The following is a 20,184-nucleotide window of genomic DNA, read 5'->3' on the forward strand; positions in this document are numbered from 1 at the left end:
ATTATCAACACCAAGTCAAAAACAATTAATCTACAGATTCCAAAAGTCGCAGCTTCTTAGTTTTGTCATGGTGTCAATGCTATATTGTATGTATTAAAGTAGGGATGCACAACCATTTTGAGTGAAAGATCACTTGCACAGCAGGTTGACAAACAAAGAACAGCAGGCATATTTAATCATGTTAGAGGCATTTATGATAATTTTTATATAAACCTCTACTCTCTCTTCTAAGCCCTACATTTTTTACCAATAAACTTAGTAACTTATTGGCAAAAAATTAATTACCTTTAATTTATCAAAAATAAAAAACTGATACTTTTTTTAAAAAGATATCTCCAAATTTATTTAATCTATATAAATAAGAATGCTAATAAAAAAAAAAACTTTTAATGTTTACAGAAGAAAAAGGTAAAAAAAAAAAGCATATTTGAATGAGTAATATAAATTTAAATTAAATATTTTAGTTGAAGAAAATTTCTAAGATTTAAATAAAAATCGAAAATTAAAATCAAACCATTGTAGTACAAAATAAGATACAATATTTATTTTGTATTATACTTCATACATTATTCTTATTTCTTGAATTATTAGAGGTTTCATGAATTTTAAATAGGAAAGTTTTTTTTCTATCCTGAAAAATTAAATAAAGTTACAAAAAATTTAAAACAAAATTACAAGCAGTGAAAAGTTTAAAAATTCACATTCTCTTCCTCCTTTTGAATTTTTCATGTTGCAATATCAGGATTCTAAACCCTGTATATTGGGCTAACCCCACATATTGGGGCATAGCGCTAACTGCTGATTGAACACTGTAAAAATAACTTATATTTACAATGAAACATGCATAGATAAATTGCATCGAAAAGTGATATTTTAAATGCGTGATTAGAAACTCATGGGTCATAAAAACATCGTAGCTGAAGTAACGAGATCGTAAAAATCCCTTGGAAATAACAATAACTGAACAAAAAAATGCTTAAATTTCCAATGAAATTGGCATGAATAAAGCGCATCAGTAAGTTATTATTTAAATGCGTGATTTAAAATCTGTATGTTGTGATAAAAATCGGAATTTTTAAAACCACCTGGGAATACATTGCAAAAATTATCAAAAAAAGATTGAGAAATAACTTGGAATTATGATTAAAGCAAAGCACCACCAAAAGTGATTATTAAAAAATGTGCAATTTTAAACTCGCGAGTAGTAATAATAACGTAGTAAAAATGTGGAATTTCCAAAATCACATGGAAAATCGTAGCAATAACTGCCTTTAAAAAAAATTCAGAAAATCATTAAAATTTGAAATGAAACCGGCACAAATAAAGCATGCCAAAAAGTGATAAATTAAATGCGAGATTTATACCTCACAAGTCCTAATAAAAGTACCAGGGTTTTACAAACCACATGGAAATTGGAAGTTTTAAATGCCATAAAAACGACAGAAATGTCACTTAAATTCATGATGAAATTGGCAAAAATAAAGCTAGTCAAAGAGTGACCATTGAAATTTGAAACTTGTGTATTCCATACTAAAAATAAACGTTTTTCTTTTAAACAATGTAGCTATTGCTGACTACAATGTAACTTTTGTAGACTAAACATCAACAGTCGGCAGGTCGCACACTATTACATTAAAGAATAATTTAAAGAAAATAAAAACTCTTCCGTATAAGCGTCATAAAGGTTAAGGCAACAAAAATGTGTTATGACAGCTTGATGGTTGTAAGGTAGTAAGCATTTCAAACTAGCCAATATAGATATGATAGACTTCAAACAGCCCATGACAATCTAATTCCTCTATAACTCAATGGCAGCTCACTGAATCAAGTATATATTTTTACCACTCTACTTTTAAAGAGTAATAACAGTTATTAAAATGGAAATAATTAAAATGGAAATATGATAAACAAAAGTAACACTTGTGAAAAATTACTTTTGAAGCAGATTTGTAAATATAACATTGCTACTTTTCAAAATTTTTTGTAGTGATTATATTATTGATCATTTTATAAAAATTATAATTAAAAAAATAAATGTATACACATTTAAATATATACTTACTTGATGATCATCTTTCAAATCAGCACCATCTAAATTAGTTTCAATATACTCTTTTATTTCCTTAACAGTTGTATAGTCATCCACTATTCCCTTTCCAAGTTTAATAACCAACGTATACCCTTTACCATATTTAGTTTTAAGATGTTGAATTGGACCTAAGCATCTGAGACGACCATTTACCATGATTGCTAACCGGTTGCACAAGGCTTCACTCTCTTCCATACTGGAATGGAAATTTACTTATTAGATATTTACTAAAACATACATTAATAAAAATATATATTTACAAAAAATAATAGGCATTAATAAAAATGTGCAATGTATAAGAGATAGATATTTATTGGTTTTAATTATAAATGTATCTTCAAAAAGAACATCATGGAACAATAGAAAATTTAACATTCAATGTAAACTTTAGCTATTAGAATGTTAGAAAATTTTATATATAATACATTGCACAGTAAATTTAGACATGCCACAGCAGTTTCAATAAAAAAGCTGAACTTTATGAGGTAACAAAATTTCAGAAAGAGGTTTTTAAAGTAGAAAATAAAACTGAAATAAAAACCTTCTTAAATAAAAATTAGATTTAAAAAAATAAATAAATAAACATAAGTTTATTAACATCAAATTATAAGATTTTGCTGATGCCGAAGCCATTACTTATTAAAATATTATAAATTTAAATATTAAAATAACAGTTGAAATTAGGTTTAAAATTTTTTTAAATGTTTCCTTAATTCTAACTGATAAAAAACATTAAAAAACTCTATTTGTGAATGATCACTTAGTTTACCATTTTTAAAATTTCTGAGCATATTAAATTGCAAATTGAATTAATAATTTCAAAATTTCTTTCTCTATACCGAAGTTTTGTTTCTGGACGATTATTGTAAGGTATTGTTTGTTAATAAATTTTGTCTTATAATACAAAATAAAATTTGCGAAAAACTTCTGATCATTTTGAGCTTTCTTTTGAAAAATGCAAAGACTACTTAAAAAACTTTTTAAGATATTCAAATCATTTTTTTTCATTAGTTGACAAATACAATTCACTGCAAAATTATAAAAAAAAAACTTTTTAAAAATTTTCAGTGCATGCACAATATAAAAGAACTAGCTTAAATACTTATACTTGTACAGTTTTTAACGATTTTTTTTTAAAATTTAAATCAACAATATTGTAATTAATCTTAAATTGCTCCAAAAATTTAGTTTAATTCCATTGAATACCTATAAAATTATAATGAAAAAAATTTAAGGCAAAAAATTACTTTTTAATAAAAATGTCCATATTTACTCTAGGTTTATGAAATTTTATGGAGTTATTAAAAACAACAACAAAAGTAATCGATGCAAGTTACACGCTTATTGCCTGATTTTCCCAATAGAGTATTCAAAAATACTTATTTTCTTTTGTAATTTATTGTAGGCCTCTCAAACTTCTGAAAGCGTTAAATTTTATTACGAAGTATGGAAAATAGCATGAAGTAAACCTCTCTACAGTTATAAAATAAGACTAAGTATTTCTTGAGAAATTTAAAAAAATGTTAAAAACTGTAAGTGTCTATTCCATTATTGTAGGGTAGAGGATGTATAGAATTCTATAATAGCATAATTTAATTAAGCGCACAAGAATTTCTACGCAAATAAATTAAATGTATAATTAGCATATTGCGATGAAATTGTTGTGTAGCAAAGGAAAAATTCATTGATCACAAATAAACATTGAAGGACATGTGCATTATGTTAATTCGGGTATTCCTGAAAATGACTGCATGTCTCGTTAGGTTGCTCAATTGATTTTTTGTTAATGAGATAGTTGGCAACTAGACTTATGCTTTGTTTTAACGAGTAGGTAGAAGAAGTTAACTTTTTTTATTCCTTGCTGATCTGAATTAGAGATAAGTTCGCTAAATAAAGTGATTTTATAAAAAAAAAAGTGCTTTCATATTGTGTTTTAATTTTTAAATCTCATATTAATTAACATCAGTCAAAGTGCTTTCATATTCCTGGACTTTTAAATTATGATTCATTTCAAATTTATTATCTTTTCTATTTAGATATAAATTTTTAGGATTTTCATTTTATTGTTAGACATAATCCTTACTAAGGGAGGTTATTTCCAAAGAGGAAGGTCATTTCGTTAGAAACTAAGACTATAGTTTTAAAATGAATAGAATGTGAAAGATCCACAGCTCTTGGTGACTCGATCTGAGATTTTTTTTTATGTGGTCCCTAGCTATCATGTAAAAATAAAAGACTTTTAAAACTATTTTTATAACTATTTGTAAAATTTTGTGCAAATTTCTTTTGTGCATTTTTTATGGGGTCCTTATCAACCGCATAAAAAAAGGCTCGATTGTGTGTATGAATATATATATATATACAGGGATGCCAACTGCTCCGCTTACTGGAATAGTTTAAATAAAGTGGTGGCAAATTATATAGTAAATTTCGTTAAAGAAAGATAGTTACGCCTATTTTTATCAGAGAAACCAGTAGATTAATGCTTTATCATTACATTTTATACGATACTTATAATTTTTCATATTTAGTGGTGAAAAAATTATTAAAATGAAAAATGCTAAACTAAAAGTAACTTAGATTTCGCTACCACTATAATATACTATTTTACAAAGCGGAGCAAGTTGGCATCTCTGTATATATATATGATATTATTCAAGATCATAAATATTCAGGTACAACATCAGGTAAAGTAGATAGGATACTTTAATCCCTTTTATACAATTTGTGTATAGACCCTACTAGTTTAACAAATTAAATTTGAGCATATTATAATGGAAATCAGACACAGTAGAAAAATGGATAATAATGATTACTTTTACTAATGATGATACCAATAATGATTACAAGATAATAATGTGTTAAACTTTCAGTACAAAAATCCAAAATGCAATTTAAAGTGGAAATTAATTTATTCACTTTAATACCATAGATATGCGAGAGAGAAAAAGTGAATACACAAAAATAAATTAAATGAAAGTAAATGAAATATATATATTTTTTTAAATTCACAACTTATAGAAGTGATTGAATTATTAAACGAGAAAAGACATTTAGTTATTTACCTATGGGAAGTTAAAATAATGGCAGCTTTTGAATAATTTCGAGCTTGAGACAATATGTTCCAAATCTTTCTACGGGAAACAGGGTCCACTCCTGCTGTTGGTTCGTCTAATAAAATTAAAGGTGGTGATCCAATGAGTGCAATCCCAACAGAAAGCTTTCGTTTATTTCCACCACTATTAAATTTTTAAAAAAAGAACGTCACCAACAAAATTTTTTTTTAAGAAGAAAAAGTTTATCTAGTTTAAAATTATGTTTGTTAAACATGAAATTTTAGCATACATTGTTAAAATTCATCAATGTGTTATTATATTTGTCAATGTATAATTATGAATAGTACTATTTAACATACCTCCAATCTAACTATAAACTTATCCATCATATATAACAAAAAGAAATTAATAAAATTTACTGATTTAAAATTTTAAAGATGAGACAACATATGGATTTTTGATGCAAAACATATCGTTTTGCAAAATTTTTGTATAATAATCTAAAACAAAATTATAAATTACTAGGTAGTTACAGATGATCAAAATACATTTTTAACATATTAAAATATCCACAAAAATATTAATAAAATTCTGCAGCACTGAGAGAAAGCTTAATTATTTCCTTGATAGAAGTACTTATAATGTAACAAATGGTGCATGCACAATTGTTCAATTTGTAATCTAGAGCTATCTCATCTGTAAGTCTGATCTAGAAATGTGAGAGCCCTAGACAAGGAACTGTCAGAGTCCCCCTGGTCATAATTTTATAAATAAAGAATAAGTACATTTGGTTTAAAGTCCCTTTCAATTATTTATAATATAAGTAAATTATGATATACAGTGCCAGTCGTTTATTAAAATCACTTTCGTTTTATGCTCTTTTGATTTTATTAAGCGGCTGATTTTATTAAGAGGCGATTCCACATTTGAAAAAAAAAACACATTTTTACGATATATTCTAAATGCACACACTTTAAAAGCTAAAATAATGACAACATTAATGCTTTATTTTAACTAATTTAATTATTTTAATAAAGTAAAACCCTACATAAGATTAAATTTACAAAATTTTTGCAAAAAACCGATCAATGGTTGCTTGAGTTTCAGTATTTAAAATTAACTTTTCAACATCATTTGAGAGTTTATAGAAGTTTTTAAAGTTTTTGATATTTCCTCCTCTTTGTTCTAAAGCTTGCCGCAATATATTAAATGCTTTTCAGACTGATGAGTTTATTTCATCTTCTGAGTCTGATTCCTCCACTTCTTGATTGGAAATAACTTTAAAATTTTTGATGTCTCTAACAATTGCAGGATCAGATTTTTCTCCTAATGTTTGCAGGTTATCGTCAATAGCTATGTAACGTGAAAAATTCTCGTCCATTTAATTTTCTTCATAGTTTTGCAACACTTCGAATTTATCTTTAAGACTCAAATCGTCAAATCCTTCCTTTTCGGCATGCTGATAAAATTTAACACCAAACAAACTTAAAAATGATATGTGCTCTAACTCTAACTACAATTCACTCAAAAGGCTTAAATAATATGGAACATGCCCACAGACAGTTTTTGGAAATCTATTCATGTTCTATGTTAAGATAAATAACAAAAGAAACTTCTCTCCATTCTATGGTTTATTCAATAAAGAGTAAGATAAGAATTCGACCCCCTGTTTAGTGAGATAGGTTTCTCCAAACTTCATTCAAGTCAAGGAATTGACATTGATAAATTGATTTCTATGAGCTCCCCGCTTACCACACACATTTTTCCTTAACTCTTACACTATGTATATCACAGGAAAGTGCTAACCACACCTGTTTGTGAGTAACTGTTGCTTCTTCTAAAAAAATCTTTAAACTTCGAAGAAATAAAATTTTACAAATAAGAATAAAAAAAGCTGAAATATTGCCCTTTTGAATTATTATGTAGTCAAAATTTTGATTTTAAAAGGCGGCGGCAATGATTTTATTAAAGGATGCTTTTAACATGTATAATATTGTAACGATTCGGTTCTTGCCGATTTGATTTTATAAAGTAGCTGATTTTATTATCCCGTGATTTTATTAGTGGTGGGCTATGCATTAGTAAATTCGATCTTAAATTTATTACAATTTCTGTTTACTCATAATTCTTATTGACAATTCTTGAGGAAAAACACAAAAAGAAACTATTTGTAACATTTAGGAGGCCCTCAGAAATGTGGAGGCCCCAGATTTGGGCCAGTCAAGCGTTAAGATAAATCAGGCACTGAATAATTTTAGAAATAAATAACTTAAAAAATCGCATATTTTAAGAAAAAGAAACTACAGCGTGCACACAATTAGATTTTTAACTACTTACTTTCCAAAATTTAAAACTGGTTAAATATGTAAATTAAAATAAACAATTAAGCTGGAAATATATAAAAACCAAAGTTATTATGTATGGAATAAAATCAAACAATGCTTGGAATATTTTTTTTTTTTGCTAAAATAAAAGAGGAAAGAATAAAAACTGGCAAAACATAAGTAATATTGCTAAAGCATATGAGTTATAGAAAATACTTGAGTTATAGAAACTATAGTTATTTGTAAAAAGTAAATCGCTAAAAAAGCTACATTTTAAAACATCAATAATATTTGTGTACTTGGCCAACTAGAGCAGACCTATATTAAATAAATAATTTTTTTAGAATATAAATATCGGATATCTCTTGCACTACTTATCAAATTCAATATTTTTATTTCACTATCTTATCTTCTCCCAACATTTTTCCAAATCACAATCATTCAAGTGAAGAAATTCTGATCATGTTGTTTAAAATTTTTTAAATACAAACATCCCTAGATAAAAATTAAAAAATAAATAAATAATACCTGTAGAATCGTGTTTGCTTGTCAGCATGAGCTTGAAGATCAATCATTTTAATCAACTTGTTAACTCTCAAAACTAGTCCTGATCTAGACATACCTCTTAAACGAGCAAAAAGTGAAAGAATTTCTCGACCAGTTAAACGATCAATCAGTGCATCAAATTGTGGACAATATCCCAAGTAAGACTGGAACTACATAAAAAAATTTCGTGTATCAAGATTTAAATTTTGATACAAATAAAAATTTAAAAAAACATTTAGTAAGAAAAATTAGATTAGCCATTTTTAAGGACCATTTATTTAGAAAAAGTATTCCTGTCAGCTTATTAATCCAAGTAGGAACAACTCTATTTATGATCCACATATACTTTATAATATTCCCCAATACACAAAATTAATATTTTAAAATATAATTAAACCACATTGACAAATACTAAGGCTACTTTTTTAGAAGGTACTTTCATGATATGAAATAAAGCAATAATATGCTATTTTTGTAAATATTGTGAATCCAGAACAGTATTTCGAAACTGGTTAGGTTAAGCAGTGTTCACCCTAAGTATTCTTAGAAGGGTGACTCACCTTTCCTGCCCTTTCACAAAGGAAAATGTGCCCTAAAAATGTTGTGCGGCTCCTTTTTTTAGAAAAAAAAATGCTCTATTTTTATTTTAAGAAAAAAGGTTGCAGTTGCAGAAACTTCACTGCACAATAGCTACTCCAAATTATTTTTAAGCTGAGTTAATGTATAAATAAATGATTTCTCATATTTATTTCAGTATTTTGAATTCCACTTTGAAGGTCACTAATCTAGCTAAGTATAATTGATATAATTTGCAAGATTAGTGCTCTTTAAAACATAAAGTGCCCTTGCTCTTTGAAAAAGCATCCTGCACTTTTTTATTTTTAGGGAGATCTTTGGGTTAACTACTGTTCCAAGTTTAAAAATAACCTGCCATGTTGTGATAAGAAAAATAATGCAAGGTTTCAATTCAAAGTAAATCCACAATTTTTTTTCAATACTTAGGAAATTATTCATCATTCAAAAAACACATAAAATTATTTAATGATTTTTATCCACGGAAAAATCTCATAGAATTAGCGATTGAATTAGCAATTTATTAAAATTATTTGCCCATTTTTAAACATTGAATTCTTTAATGCAAAATAATATTTATATACAGCTATATTTCTAAAAACCAATTCTGAATATTATTATAAATTTATGGCATTCAAACTTTGTTCTTTTTAAATTTTCCTCAGAGAAAAATCTTTGAATAACTGACTAAAATATTTTACTAAATAAATAAAAATAGCCATAAATAAATTCCAAAAGCAGCTATAATTAAATTTTAAAAAATCTTAAATCACAAAATTAACCATATCCAAATTGAGGTTAAAATTGAAGGAAAATATAGAGAATTTGTTTAACAAAAAAACACCTTAATATATATTATAGCAATGATAACATTAAAACAGAATAGCAGGTGTTTAATTTGCATTTAGAAATTTGACTTCCAGAAACATATATATGTGACTTTAAATTACATACTTAGAAATTTGGCTTTTCTCTTAAAGGTTTCACTAAATATTTTAACCCATGTTTTAGCAGTGACAAATTGAATAAAAGATCACAAGGTTTAAAAAGTTAAACTGAATTTTTCAGATAAATGATCAAGAGCACTTTTGCCATAGTAAACTAATTTTAAAAACAACAATAATGTTTATAACAAGTTACAGGTTTATTTTTGTCTATTTTTTCTTCAGTATTTCAAATTTTTAAAAACTTAGAGTATAACAACTCAATTATTAAATTTCTATACATAATTTGGCAGAAAAATTAATAATATTATATAAACTGATAAACAATTTTCACTTTGATAAAAACATGCCAATCCCATATGGCAAATATATTAAGTTTGAAGTTAGACTTAACATCAAATGAATTATTTAATTGATACAACGTCATATACGGAATAATCAACTGTTGCTTATCAGCTAACTAATTCATAGTTTAAATATTGTACCAAGCACATGGATTTGCTTTCATTGAAAATGAAGGAAACAGCCTTTAAGACTCCAAAAAAGGTATTAATAGAACTTTCAGAAGATACAGCTATTTACAACATTCAATTACAGTTCAAATAACAGCATAGTGAAAAAAAAGACAGATTATTGACCCATCTGAAATTGTAAAGCCTTACTCAGGTCGGAACACTGATACAGTCACAAGCAGACTACTACTCTAATGAAGAACAATCCTAGTTATATAGGCTTGGCGATGAAACCCCAGAATTGGTTCTAGACGATTCTATTAACAACTCCATAAAAGTGGTCCTATCACTTCTTAACTCCTACTATAATTTTTTCACCAAAATGGAGGCCCAAATATCACCATGTCAACAAACTTATTGCCGAACCGAGTCTTCCATAAAAAATAAAACATTAGGAGTTATTTTCTTTAAATTATGTAACTATCTTGCTAATTTTCTAATTAAACTGGTTATTTAGAATCTGCTTCAGAAATTAAGCCTCATAACAAAAGAGTATTCAAAAAATTTTACAGATGCTTACAAGTTCATAACTATAGCTAACATAACAATTTACTTACTCTTTTTAAATCTGATCTCAAAGAACTTCGATGAGTAAATGCATTGCCTTCAGTTGGAAAACAATCTCCAGTTAGCATTCTAAATGTAGTAGTTTTGCCAGCACCGTTAACACCTAGAAGTCCAAAGCATTCTTCCTGATGGACACCGAATGTCAAATGATCAACAGCATAAAAATTACGGAATATTTTTGTCAAATCTACAATCATCAAAGCATCTTCGACAGCATCCCCGTGTGTTGCATAGATATCATGAATTCGCTGTTCCTCCAATGCAACATCTGAATCCTCTATAATATTACTTTGAACAATGTTACCAACGACGGAATTTCTCAACTTCAAATACAGATCTTTAATAAAACGGAAAAGGAATCCACTATAGCTTGTCTCCAGAAAGAGTAGAATAGCAAAGAATATAATTCCATCCATTGTTAACATAAAAAGGTCTCTTCCACATCCAAGAACATCCCAAGTAATTAGGGATGTTTGATTCAAGCATGCAGTTCCACAAATATCTATATAAAATGAATATAGATATAAGTAGCAAAATAAATGTACTTAGAAATAAATAAATCTAAAAATGAAATTATTAAGACATTTATTACAACAAAAGTTTTCAAATAACTAACTTTTAAAACTGTCGATCGGTCACTACAAATAACTAATAAACATCTAAAATCTCACTAGTAACAGCTATGTGTGTAGGAAACATTTGCATTCATAAATGGAACCTTCATTCAATCATTCACATTATCTTACATCGACCCTACATATAAAATATGGATCTTTCAATTGGACTTTCTCAAAAATTAACCATTCACATAATTCATTCATGTTCAATTTGATTTAATCTAAATAAGTTAATATATTGTTCAACAAGAGGTGCAATGAGAAACGAAACAACTATCTTGCCAGAACAAATATAAGTATGGGTCTGAAATAACGAATATTTATTAAAATCATTCATAAACACATATTATAAAGTTTTAAATATATTTCTATCAAAAGAAGTTCTTCACTTTTCCCTAAATTTTCATAAGACATAAAAGAAAAAGGATATTTAATGAGCCAAAACTGAAAAAAAATTGTAGAAAGATATAATATCCCATATATTTCTCACTATAAAATGCAAATTGCTAAGTAGTTAATGTAAAGAATCTAAAATAAGAGAAGAAAGGAAATCTATACAATGTACAAAATATTAAGTATATGTATGTGGTGAAATAACTGAAAAAATTTATTTTCTTCCGTTGGTAAAAGAAAAAGCTGGGCAGAAAAGAGATGTAGTTTGCATTAAAAAGGGAGAATTTAAATAACTCAAAAAATTATAGCAATATGTCACTCTACAATAGCCCATTAAGTAAAGTTAAAGGATAAGACCAGGAGGTTCTAGTTTAATCCAGTTTTGTTTTTTTCTTTCAGTTAGCAATGAACAGAAGTGGTAATATTAGTAAAAAATTTTTAAACTTAAATAATGCATGTAGAAGTAATAAACTATTCCATATATATTTTATTTTTGTGGCCAAAAAAATATTTTTAAACATGAACAAAAAATTATAACCCTAAAGTGCATTAATACATTTTTACTTTTTTGCAAATAGAAATAGTAGAGTAATAAAATATCTGAGTAACTCTATATTGGCCTCTATTAATTAGGTAATTTAGTTATCATATTTAGGTCATATCGAAATATATATGTGTTTTCACAAAAATTTTGAATGTTTAGTATCAATAGTTTCTTTAAGCACAGTTTTAATTTTAAAGTTATCTTTGTTGCCATGTAGTTTGTGCAATCATTTATGTTAAATGTTAGGAAACAATAACATCAGTTTAATTCAGAATTGTGCAAAACGAGTTTCATTTGCAAATTAATTTGCATAACTATCTATGGGAATTAGCATTTCTTACAAAAGATGAAGTCTACAAGGTGATATTTAAAAAATTAGTCTACCCATACATTCATTCATGAACATAAGTTTTATTTCAATTTCTAGTTTTATTCAACATCAAATATTTTTCATATTTATAGATTTTTATAATTAGATAAGTTTAATATTTAAATAATAATATTTTGTATAAGCCACTCACTATAACTAGTTACTTTAAAATTCCTACATTTCATTCTTCTTAATATATGTGTGTTTATATTAAACATGAAGTTAAAGTGACAGTTAAAAAAATTGAGTTATTAAGAATTTTTAATCAGAATAAATAATTTAAAATCATTACCTTTGCAGCACTTAAACATAGGCTTCCAGTGGTGCATGAACTCTGATGCACAACTAATTTTCAAATCCTCTTCAGAAATTCCATCACAATAAGCATTGTGATAAGCAATAGCAAACAAATTTGAAAATCCAGATGCTATTGTAAAAGCAGGAAATAATCGAAAAATCCAAACGTAAAATTCAGCAGATGATTCATCGAAATTCCGTGTAGAAAACTGCCAAGTTATTAATATTGCACCAATAACAATACCTGGAATCGATTTTTAAGAAAGTTATTTTTGAAGGATTTTATTGATATAGCATTTCAAAAAGCAATGAGTTAACAAATCTACTTATTTCATATTCTCAGGCATTCAATAAATTTTTAAAGATATAATTTTCTAAAATAACATTTATTTCAAAGATTTAATCATTGTGAAAAATTACTACTCATGCCAATTCTGATGCATTTTTTAATTTATCATTTTTTATATTTTTAGTGGCGTAATATGACAAAAATTAGAAAAATATTTTTCATTAACCATTTACAAATATTATTTTCCATTAAAATAATAGTACCCATCCTGTAAAAAAAGGTTAATATTTCCCTTGAATTATTTATATATGACTCCTGCCTTCTAATTGAAAAGTAATTTTAAAATTGCAGAGCAATTTTTTTAAAAAAGAATTTAAAAGTTGTTTTAATCTGGACAAAACATCTTAAATACATGAAAAATGTCCTATTTTTAACAAAATATTTGAAATATTCAAAAGAATTTTCTTTATTTTTATTTGCCATTCGGAATTTTTTACTGAAATTTTAACACATTATTATCTTGTAATCATTATTATTGGTATCATCATTTGCAAAAGTAAGCATTATTATCCACTCTTTTGCTGTCTGATTTCCATTATAATATGCTTGAATTTGATTTGTCAAACTAAGGTCTATACACAAATCGTACAAAAGGGATTGAAGTATCTTATCTATTCTACCTGATGTTATACCCGAATTTTTATGATTCTTGAATAATATCATGTATATAGTATATATACACACACTCAAGCCTTTTTTGTATGGTGGATAGCGACCCCTTAAAAAAAATTTGCACAGAATTTCACGAGTAGCTATAAAAATAGTTTTAAAAGTACTTTTTTTTACATGATAGATAGGGACCACATAAAAAAAGTATCAAGTAGTCACCAAGTGCTGTGTATCTTCCACCTTCTATTTGTTTTAAAATCATAGTCTTAGTTTCTAAGTAAATAACTCAGCTTTGTTTTTGCCCTTTTTCAATTTCAAAGAATTTTCTTTATTATTTTAAAAACATAAGATAAATTTCATTTTCAATCAATAAATATAAAATTAAAAAAGTAATGTTAAAAATATTTGATCGATTAATTTAATTTAAAAATAGAAAATCTGCGCAAGTTTTACAAATAATTTTTGATGCTTTTTTTTTTAATTTAAATAAAATACACCACTAGAGATTTTAAGATAATTAATTCTATGCTGATCTATATATTCTTCTTTTTCAACAAGTGAAGGGCAGATAAATATTTTTTATAGAATCATTTTAATCCATTCTGGAAACATGAGCATTCTTTTGATTTAAACATTCTTTTGATTTTAATACTCTCATTAATCAGGCTCTAATAATTTTATACATTTCCGGGTTAAATTGACTTGGCCAGAAGCCATTTTCTTTGACACCACCAAGAATGTTAAATATATAAAATCTATAATACATATAATATATATAATGTATAATACATATAATATATATAATGTATGATATATATAATGTGCAAATAATATATTATTATATATAATAATAAATAAAATATGCATATTATATATTATTATAAATAATAATATATAATATATACTTACCAATGATGCAATTCAGTGCAATAACAGCTGAAAAGCCACCGTTACCAGTTTTGAAGAAAAATGACAGTATATAACTGAAAGGTATAGATGCCCAACCATATAGAAATAGCATCATGATAGAAACTCCTACAAATATAAATATAGAAAAATTATTGAAACAAACTAATAAATGAAATAATTACTAATTATTTATTCTAAAAATAAGCATCTAAACATTTCTCTCTTACATAAAAAGAAATTTTAAAATAAGGAAAATATTAAGAAGATATTTTTATTTTATTTAACTACTTTACAATAAAACTAAGAATTTTATTTATTTTAAGTAACATAAACATAATCTAGAACTGCTTGATATTTATAATGCAAATTAAAACATGTCTTTTTTTTATTTTCTTCTAATACTTCATAGATAAATTCTTATTTATTTTACCATTTATTATTCTGTTACTTATTTATTCATTTCCTTTTCATTTATATAATTATTTTATCAAAGGAGGGAAAAGTATAGTTAAATGTAAAATGGGAAATAAATATGCCGTTTGAAATCCATTTGATATTTTATAAGTAAATTTTGTGATAAAAAAAGAAAAAAAAGGGATAAAAATTTTGAAAACTAAATGCACAGTTCAAATTTAACTTTAAAAATTGTATTGAATAAGAGCAAAATTTAATAAGATTTTGTTTCGAGCAAATTTTGTTCTTTCACTGTTCCATGGTTCAGGGTTTTCCTAAACTCACAGAAAAATAGTTCTCATGGTCAAACAAATATTTTGAGTGAAAAATTATGAATTTTTTTATTGATTCATAAAACATACTGTATAGGGTTAACAATGTAATAAGATATCCATCAAGTAAATGGCCTTTGTAATTTGCTGTTACATACATTCTTCTTTGAAATTTTCAGTTATCAAATAGCATAAATGTGGCTAAATGATGCTGATACAACACCCGAGAATGAATTGTGGACTTATTGGCATATGCTTTAGACTTTAAAAAAACAAAAAAAAGTGAGAAATTGCATGACCAGGGAATGACTCAACATTGACAAAATATTATTCGCAATTCTCTCACGTGGCATTTGTTTTTTAATAAAACTTAAATATCATCTGTCTAATTTTTCCAATGGCAATATTTCATTGCACCAACGAAGAGTAATTCAATAAATTTGGTTTGTGGTTAAAAACCACAAACAGCATTTAAAAGTATATTTTCCGCATATTTTGACTGTTAAGATACATAAAAAAAATCTTGTAATAGAAATATAAGTACTCATAAATACACTCACCGGATGCTTCAGAGTGCAATCCAAAAAACACATGATGACTAAATATTGCAAGTGGAATCAAGAGCAAAAGAGACACGGCAAAATAAACTAAAAAATCCCATAGAAACGTTGCAATCCAATAAAGAGAAGCATTCAATCCTGTCATGAGTTGTAGCAATTTCGCTTTTGTGATACGTTCATGGAGAGGAACCAATACAAAACTTGCAGACAAGAATGCCAAACATAAAGGCATATAAACCATTGCAATTATTCTCTCTTTCATATTAAATTCATCATTGTAAATATTAAGATAGAGCTCTGGCAATGGGTCATTAGTCAATGTAATTGTTGCTTTGTCAGACACAATAGATCTCAAAACAGCCGTATGCATCAAAAGAAGTGACATAGGTAAAGTGTGGTATGGTTCTCCATTAAACCAAGCAGTCAAATTATTTGTTCCATTTGCATACACATCTACGGCTCCCCCTACCAACAAATTTTTTAAATATTTGGAAAGATCATCCTCACCATATTTTAGGATGTACTTTGTTGGATCATCAACTTTAACAACACTAACACCTTTTTCTGACAAAGTATTAGTGAACTGTTTAACTAAATTATCTTCTGATTGTTTTGAATAATAAAAACTATCTGTTTTTCCATAAACATGCCTTAAATCTAATTTTATAGGTGTATAAGAAATTTTAGAGTTATGTCCTGCTTCTTGAATCTCATAAAGACAGAGACATAGTAATAAAAAAGGTAATACAAGTTGAGCAATTAGGTTGCCCCAATGACGTTTAGAGTAGTGAAATCGTTTTATGAGAAGTCCAATAAGCTGATTCCATATTTGTCGTTCCTTTGTTTCACTAGAATCCCCATATATTTCTTGAAATAAAAGAAAACATAAATAAAACCATTATAAAATTATAAATAAATATTATTCAATTAAATATGAATAGTTAATGCTACATTGTACATTGACTATTAAGAAAAATAAAACATTTCAAATAATCTAAAAATGCAGATTATTGAGGTGACATTTTTTAATTTATTTTCACCGATAAACTTTGAAAACTGTGTTGTTGCTTTTTCTCATAAAAGTGATTTTAAGTATTTAATTTTTACCCTACCACCTCCCACCTCTTAAATATCATATTGTCAAATAGGTACAAAGATTTTTTTTCTTCTTAAATTTGATTGCACATCTGAAGGGTACTCCTTCTCTTCCTTTTTAAATAAAGCATTTGTAGAGAGCAGTATGAAATTCTGAATCATTAGTTGCTTTCTTTCAATTATCTTTGTATGCTTTATGAGTATTTTTCACCATTTCATACATACTACAATGTTTTGATGAGATTTTGAAGACAAATCTCCAAAAATGCTCAAAGAGTAATTAAAAAATGCCCTTAAAAGCATAAAAAATGCCTTGAAGAGTTCCTCGTAATTAAACTAGAATTGCAATATAAAACATTATTTATTCCTAAAATTTTACATAACGTATAATTGCATTAAAACATGCACAACAGACTTAAGTTTGAAATTAATGTTAAATGTAAAAAAAATAATAGACAACTGTTTTATTCAAATAGACACAAAAAAAAATTTGCTTTCCCAATGTGAATTCGTCAGATATAACATGACCAGTGTGGCTTTATAAAAACGGGCATAATTTACAATTATTCAGATTTTTTAGTTAAATATTTGCCTAAACAATATCCTTACAATCTATGCAAAAGAGAAACTTTCTTGATTGTGTGAATAATCTACATTGCTCTATCGAAAATGTGTATGCTTGCTTTTTTGTTTCAGCAAGATAGGCTGCTCTTATATGTTTATTCCTTCTAATATGCTGATTCTAGAGAACAGTAAATTATTTTTTAGCTGTCGCATAATTTACAAAATAAAATAAGTGCTTCTTTGCAAAAAAATTTTCAACAAACTTCTGAAAAATGCCTAATATTAAAAAAAAAACATTCTCTGAAACCTCAAAAAATACTCTAAAATGAAAAATATCTTAAAAACTCAAAAAATCTAAAAGAAAGCTTCAAATAAAAGTCGAAAAATACAAAAAAAGCAAATCTTATCAAAATATGAGCCTTACTAATAATCAATCATTTCTAGCAAACAGACTGTGAGAGATATTTCTTTTTGGGTAGACTATACTTGAGGGTGCCCCAGCCAAGTTGTGATCGCGATTGATCGCCAAGCTGGACGATTTTGAAAACCAATCGTGATTCTGATTGGTTTAAATTTTAATCGTGATTCTGATTAGTTTAGAATTTAGCGTTGTTTTTAAATGAATTTTTAAATGTAATTTCAGAGATCCATTCGTTCAACTTTGGATACTGGTTGGTAAGGTTATTTTTGCCTCTGGTACTAAAAATGAATACTGTCAATAAGATAAATCTTAAGTTTCTGTACGATTTTAATAACAATGAAAAAAAACTGTGATTGACTGGTGTATGAATGAAGGTTTAATTAGTAATAGACATAAATGTCCTGTTTGTGGGTTACCACGGCGTTCCGGGCAAACAAGTATGGCGCCAAACATAAATCGCCAATTTCGCCAAGGGGCACCCTCAAGTATATTTTTCCCTTCTTTTTTATCATGACTAATGGCTATATCACACGAGAGAAAATATGTGCAACTGCAAGTGTAACTGCAAGTGTAACTGCAAGTGTAAGTGCAACTGTAAGTGAAATTTCTCCAAAAATTGCTCGTGTGATATAGAATTCACGGTTGCACGAAATATCTGCAACCGTTCAGGCAATTTCTTTCATGAACCAATCAGATCGTTTGCTTTTATGACGTTTCAATTTTATATGATGACGTATACAAATGTAAATAAAAATGGCGGCGACGTTGGTGAAGAGGATGATCGGATGAAATTTTTTTATAGACGAAAGGGAACAGTTTTTTAGTTTAATAATAACATTTTCTTTCAAATCAAAGCATTAAAAATACTTTCACACGATGAAATAACCATCTCAATGCAGTTGATGTACTACCATAACAGGAACCTGCACATCATTTTAGTATCGGTGAGTATAGTACACTATTTTCTAGATAAATTTTCCTTTAAAATATTTATTTATTTTAAGCTAATAAAATTAAAACTTATTATAATTTGTTCCGATCAAAGTTTTAATTACTTTAAATAGAAATAATTTCTATTCTTATATATGTAAAGATTTATACTGGCGAAAAGCTTTACTTTGAAATATTCGCCAAGCAACTCGCCAAACTTTGTTACATTATTATAACATAAAATATAATAATGATTATATTTCTTTATTTTCAAATTTTAAACTTTATTACTGTTGATTGTAAAAGCATGTGTCCGTTTATTTTAAATTTTTTTATTATTATAATTATTTGTGAAATAATTATTTTATTCTTCCCTAAGAATTCTTTTAATTTTTGAAAATCTCATTTTAAAACAAGTTAGAAAATATTTGTGGTAAATATTCACCTTGTCTCTCACAAAGTTACTCAATTTTCCAGCAATTATTGAAAATTATTTAAAAAAAAGTAGTATATTATGTATAAAAAGTAATTATTAAAAATGCAAATTTCCAATCTCCTTGTCTGTTTCTACATTCATTCCCTCAATTCTTTTTTTTTTTTGTGTGTGTGTGATGATTTACTAATGATACTTTACTTTTTATTTATACTTCACATTTATATTTTGATACTTAGCTTTTCTACAATGACAGTAAGTATGTAAGTGTACCTTACTAATTTTTCAATATACTTAAATTTTTAATAGTCTTCGATTATAAATACAATCTATTTTTCTTAAAACAAATTTCAATCCAAACATAAGAACTACAAAACCAAATATACCTGCTATCTTTCATTAGTGCATAGAATAATCTTGGAACTCTAATCAAAATATCTGTCAAACTTAAAATAAGTTTAAAGGGGATACCTAAGGACTTAAATGATTTCAAATTAATGGTATTTAATCTCTCTTATTCTAATAATGTGTTGGTAAAATTTTATCATGAAAGTGATTTCTTTCTTTTATTTCAGATATTTCGTATAATTCTGTAAGGTTTGTCTGGTGAAGAAGGAAAGAGATGCAATACTGTTTTTATGAAAGAAATTAAAAAATAAGAAATGAAAATGAATAATGTTCTAAATGTTTCACTTGATAATAAATGTTTTATTTTTTAAATTGATTCTTGTATTATTTAAAATGTAAAACAAAACAC

At 26.6% G+C, this 20,184-nt stretch overlaps 1 protein-coding gene across 4 annotated transcripts in view; it reads right to left on the reverse strand.

Moving 5' to 3' along the window:
- LOC107454939 (phospholipid-transporting ATPase ABCA3) overlaps nt 1-20,184 on the reverse strand; it is a 65,900-nt gene that overhangs the window by 2,193 nt on the left and 43,523 nt on the right. For all 4 annotated transcript variants that reach the window (XM_043042671.3, XM_071177510.2, XM_087157301.1 and 1 more), the window contains 7 exons: nt 15,985-16,851; nt 14,700-14,825; nt 12,828-13,076; nt 10,602-11,113; nt 7,998-8,185; nt 5,155-5,328; nt 2,063-2,285 (listed from right to left, as the gene is read on the reverse strand). In XM_043042671.3, the coding sequence (XP_042898605.2) occupies nt 2,063-2,285; nt 5,155-5,328; nt 7,998-8,185; nt 10,602-11,113; nt 12,828-13,076; nt 14,700-14,825; nt 15,985-16,851 (2,339 nt within the window). The remainder of the gene's footprint in view (nt 1-2,062; nt 2,286-5,154; nt 5,329-7,997; nt 8,186-10,601; nt 11,114-12,827; nt 13,077-14,699; nt 14,826-15,984; nt 16,852-20,184) is intronic.

The sequence above is a fragment of the Parasteatoda tepidariorum genome, chromosome 2 (genome assembly GCF_982258835.1).
Source record: "Parasteatoda tepidariorum strain Cologne lab strain chromosome 2, Ptep-v5.0, whole genome shotgun sequence".
Classification (NCBI taxonomy): Eukaryota; Metazoa; Arthropoda; class Arachnida; order Araneae; family Theridiidae; genus Parasteatoda; species Parasteatoda tepidariorum.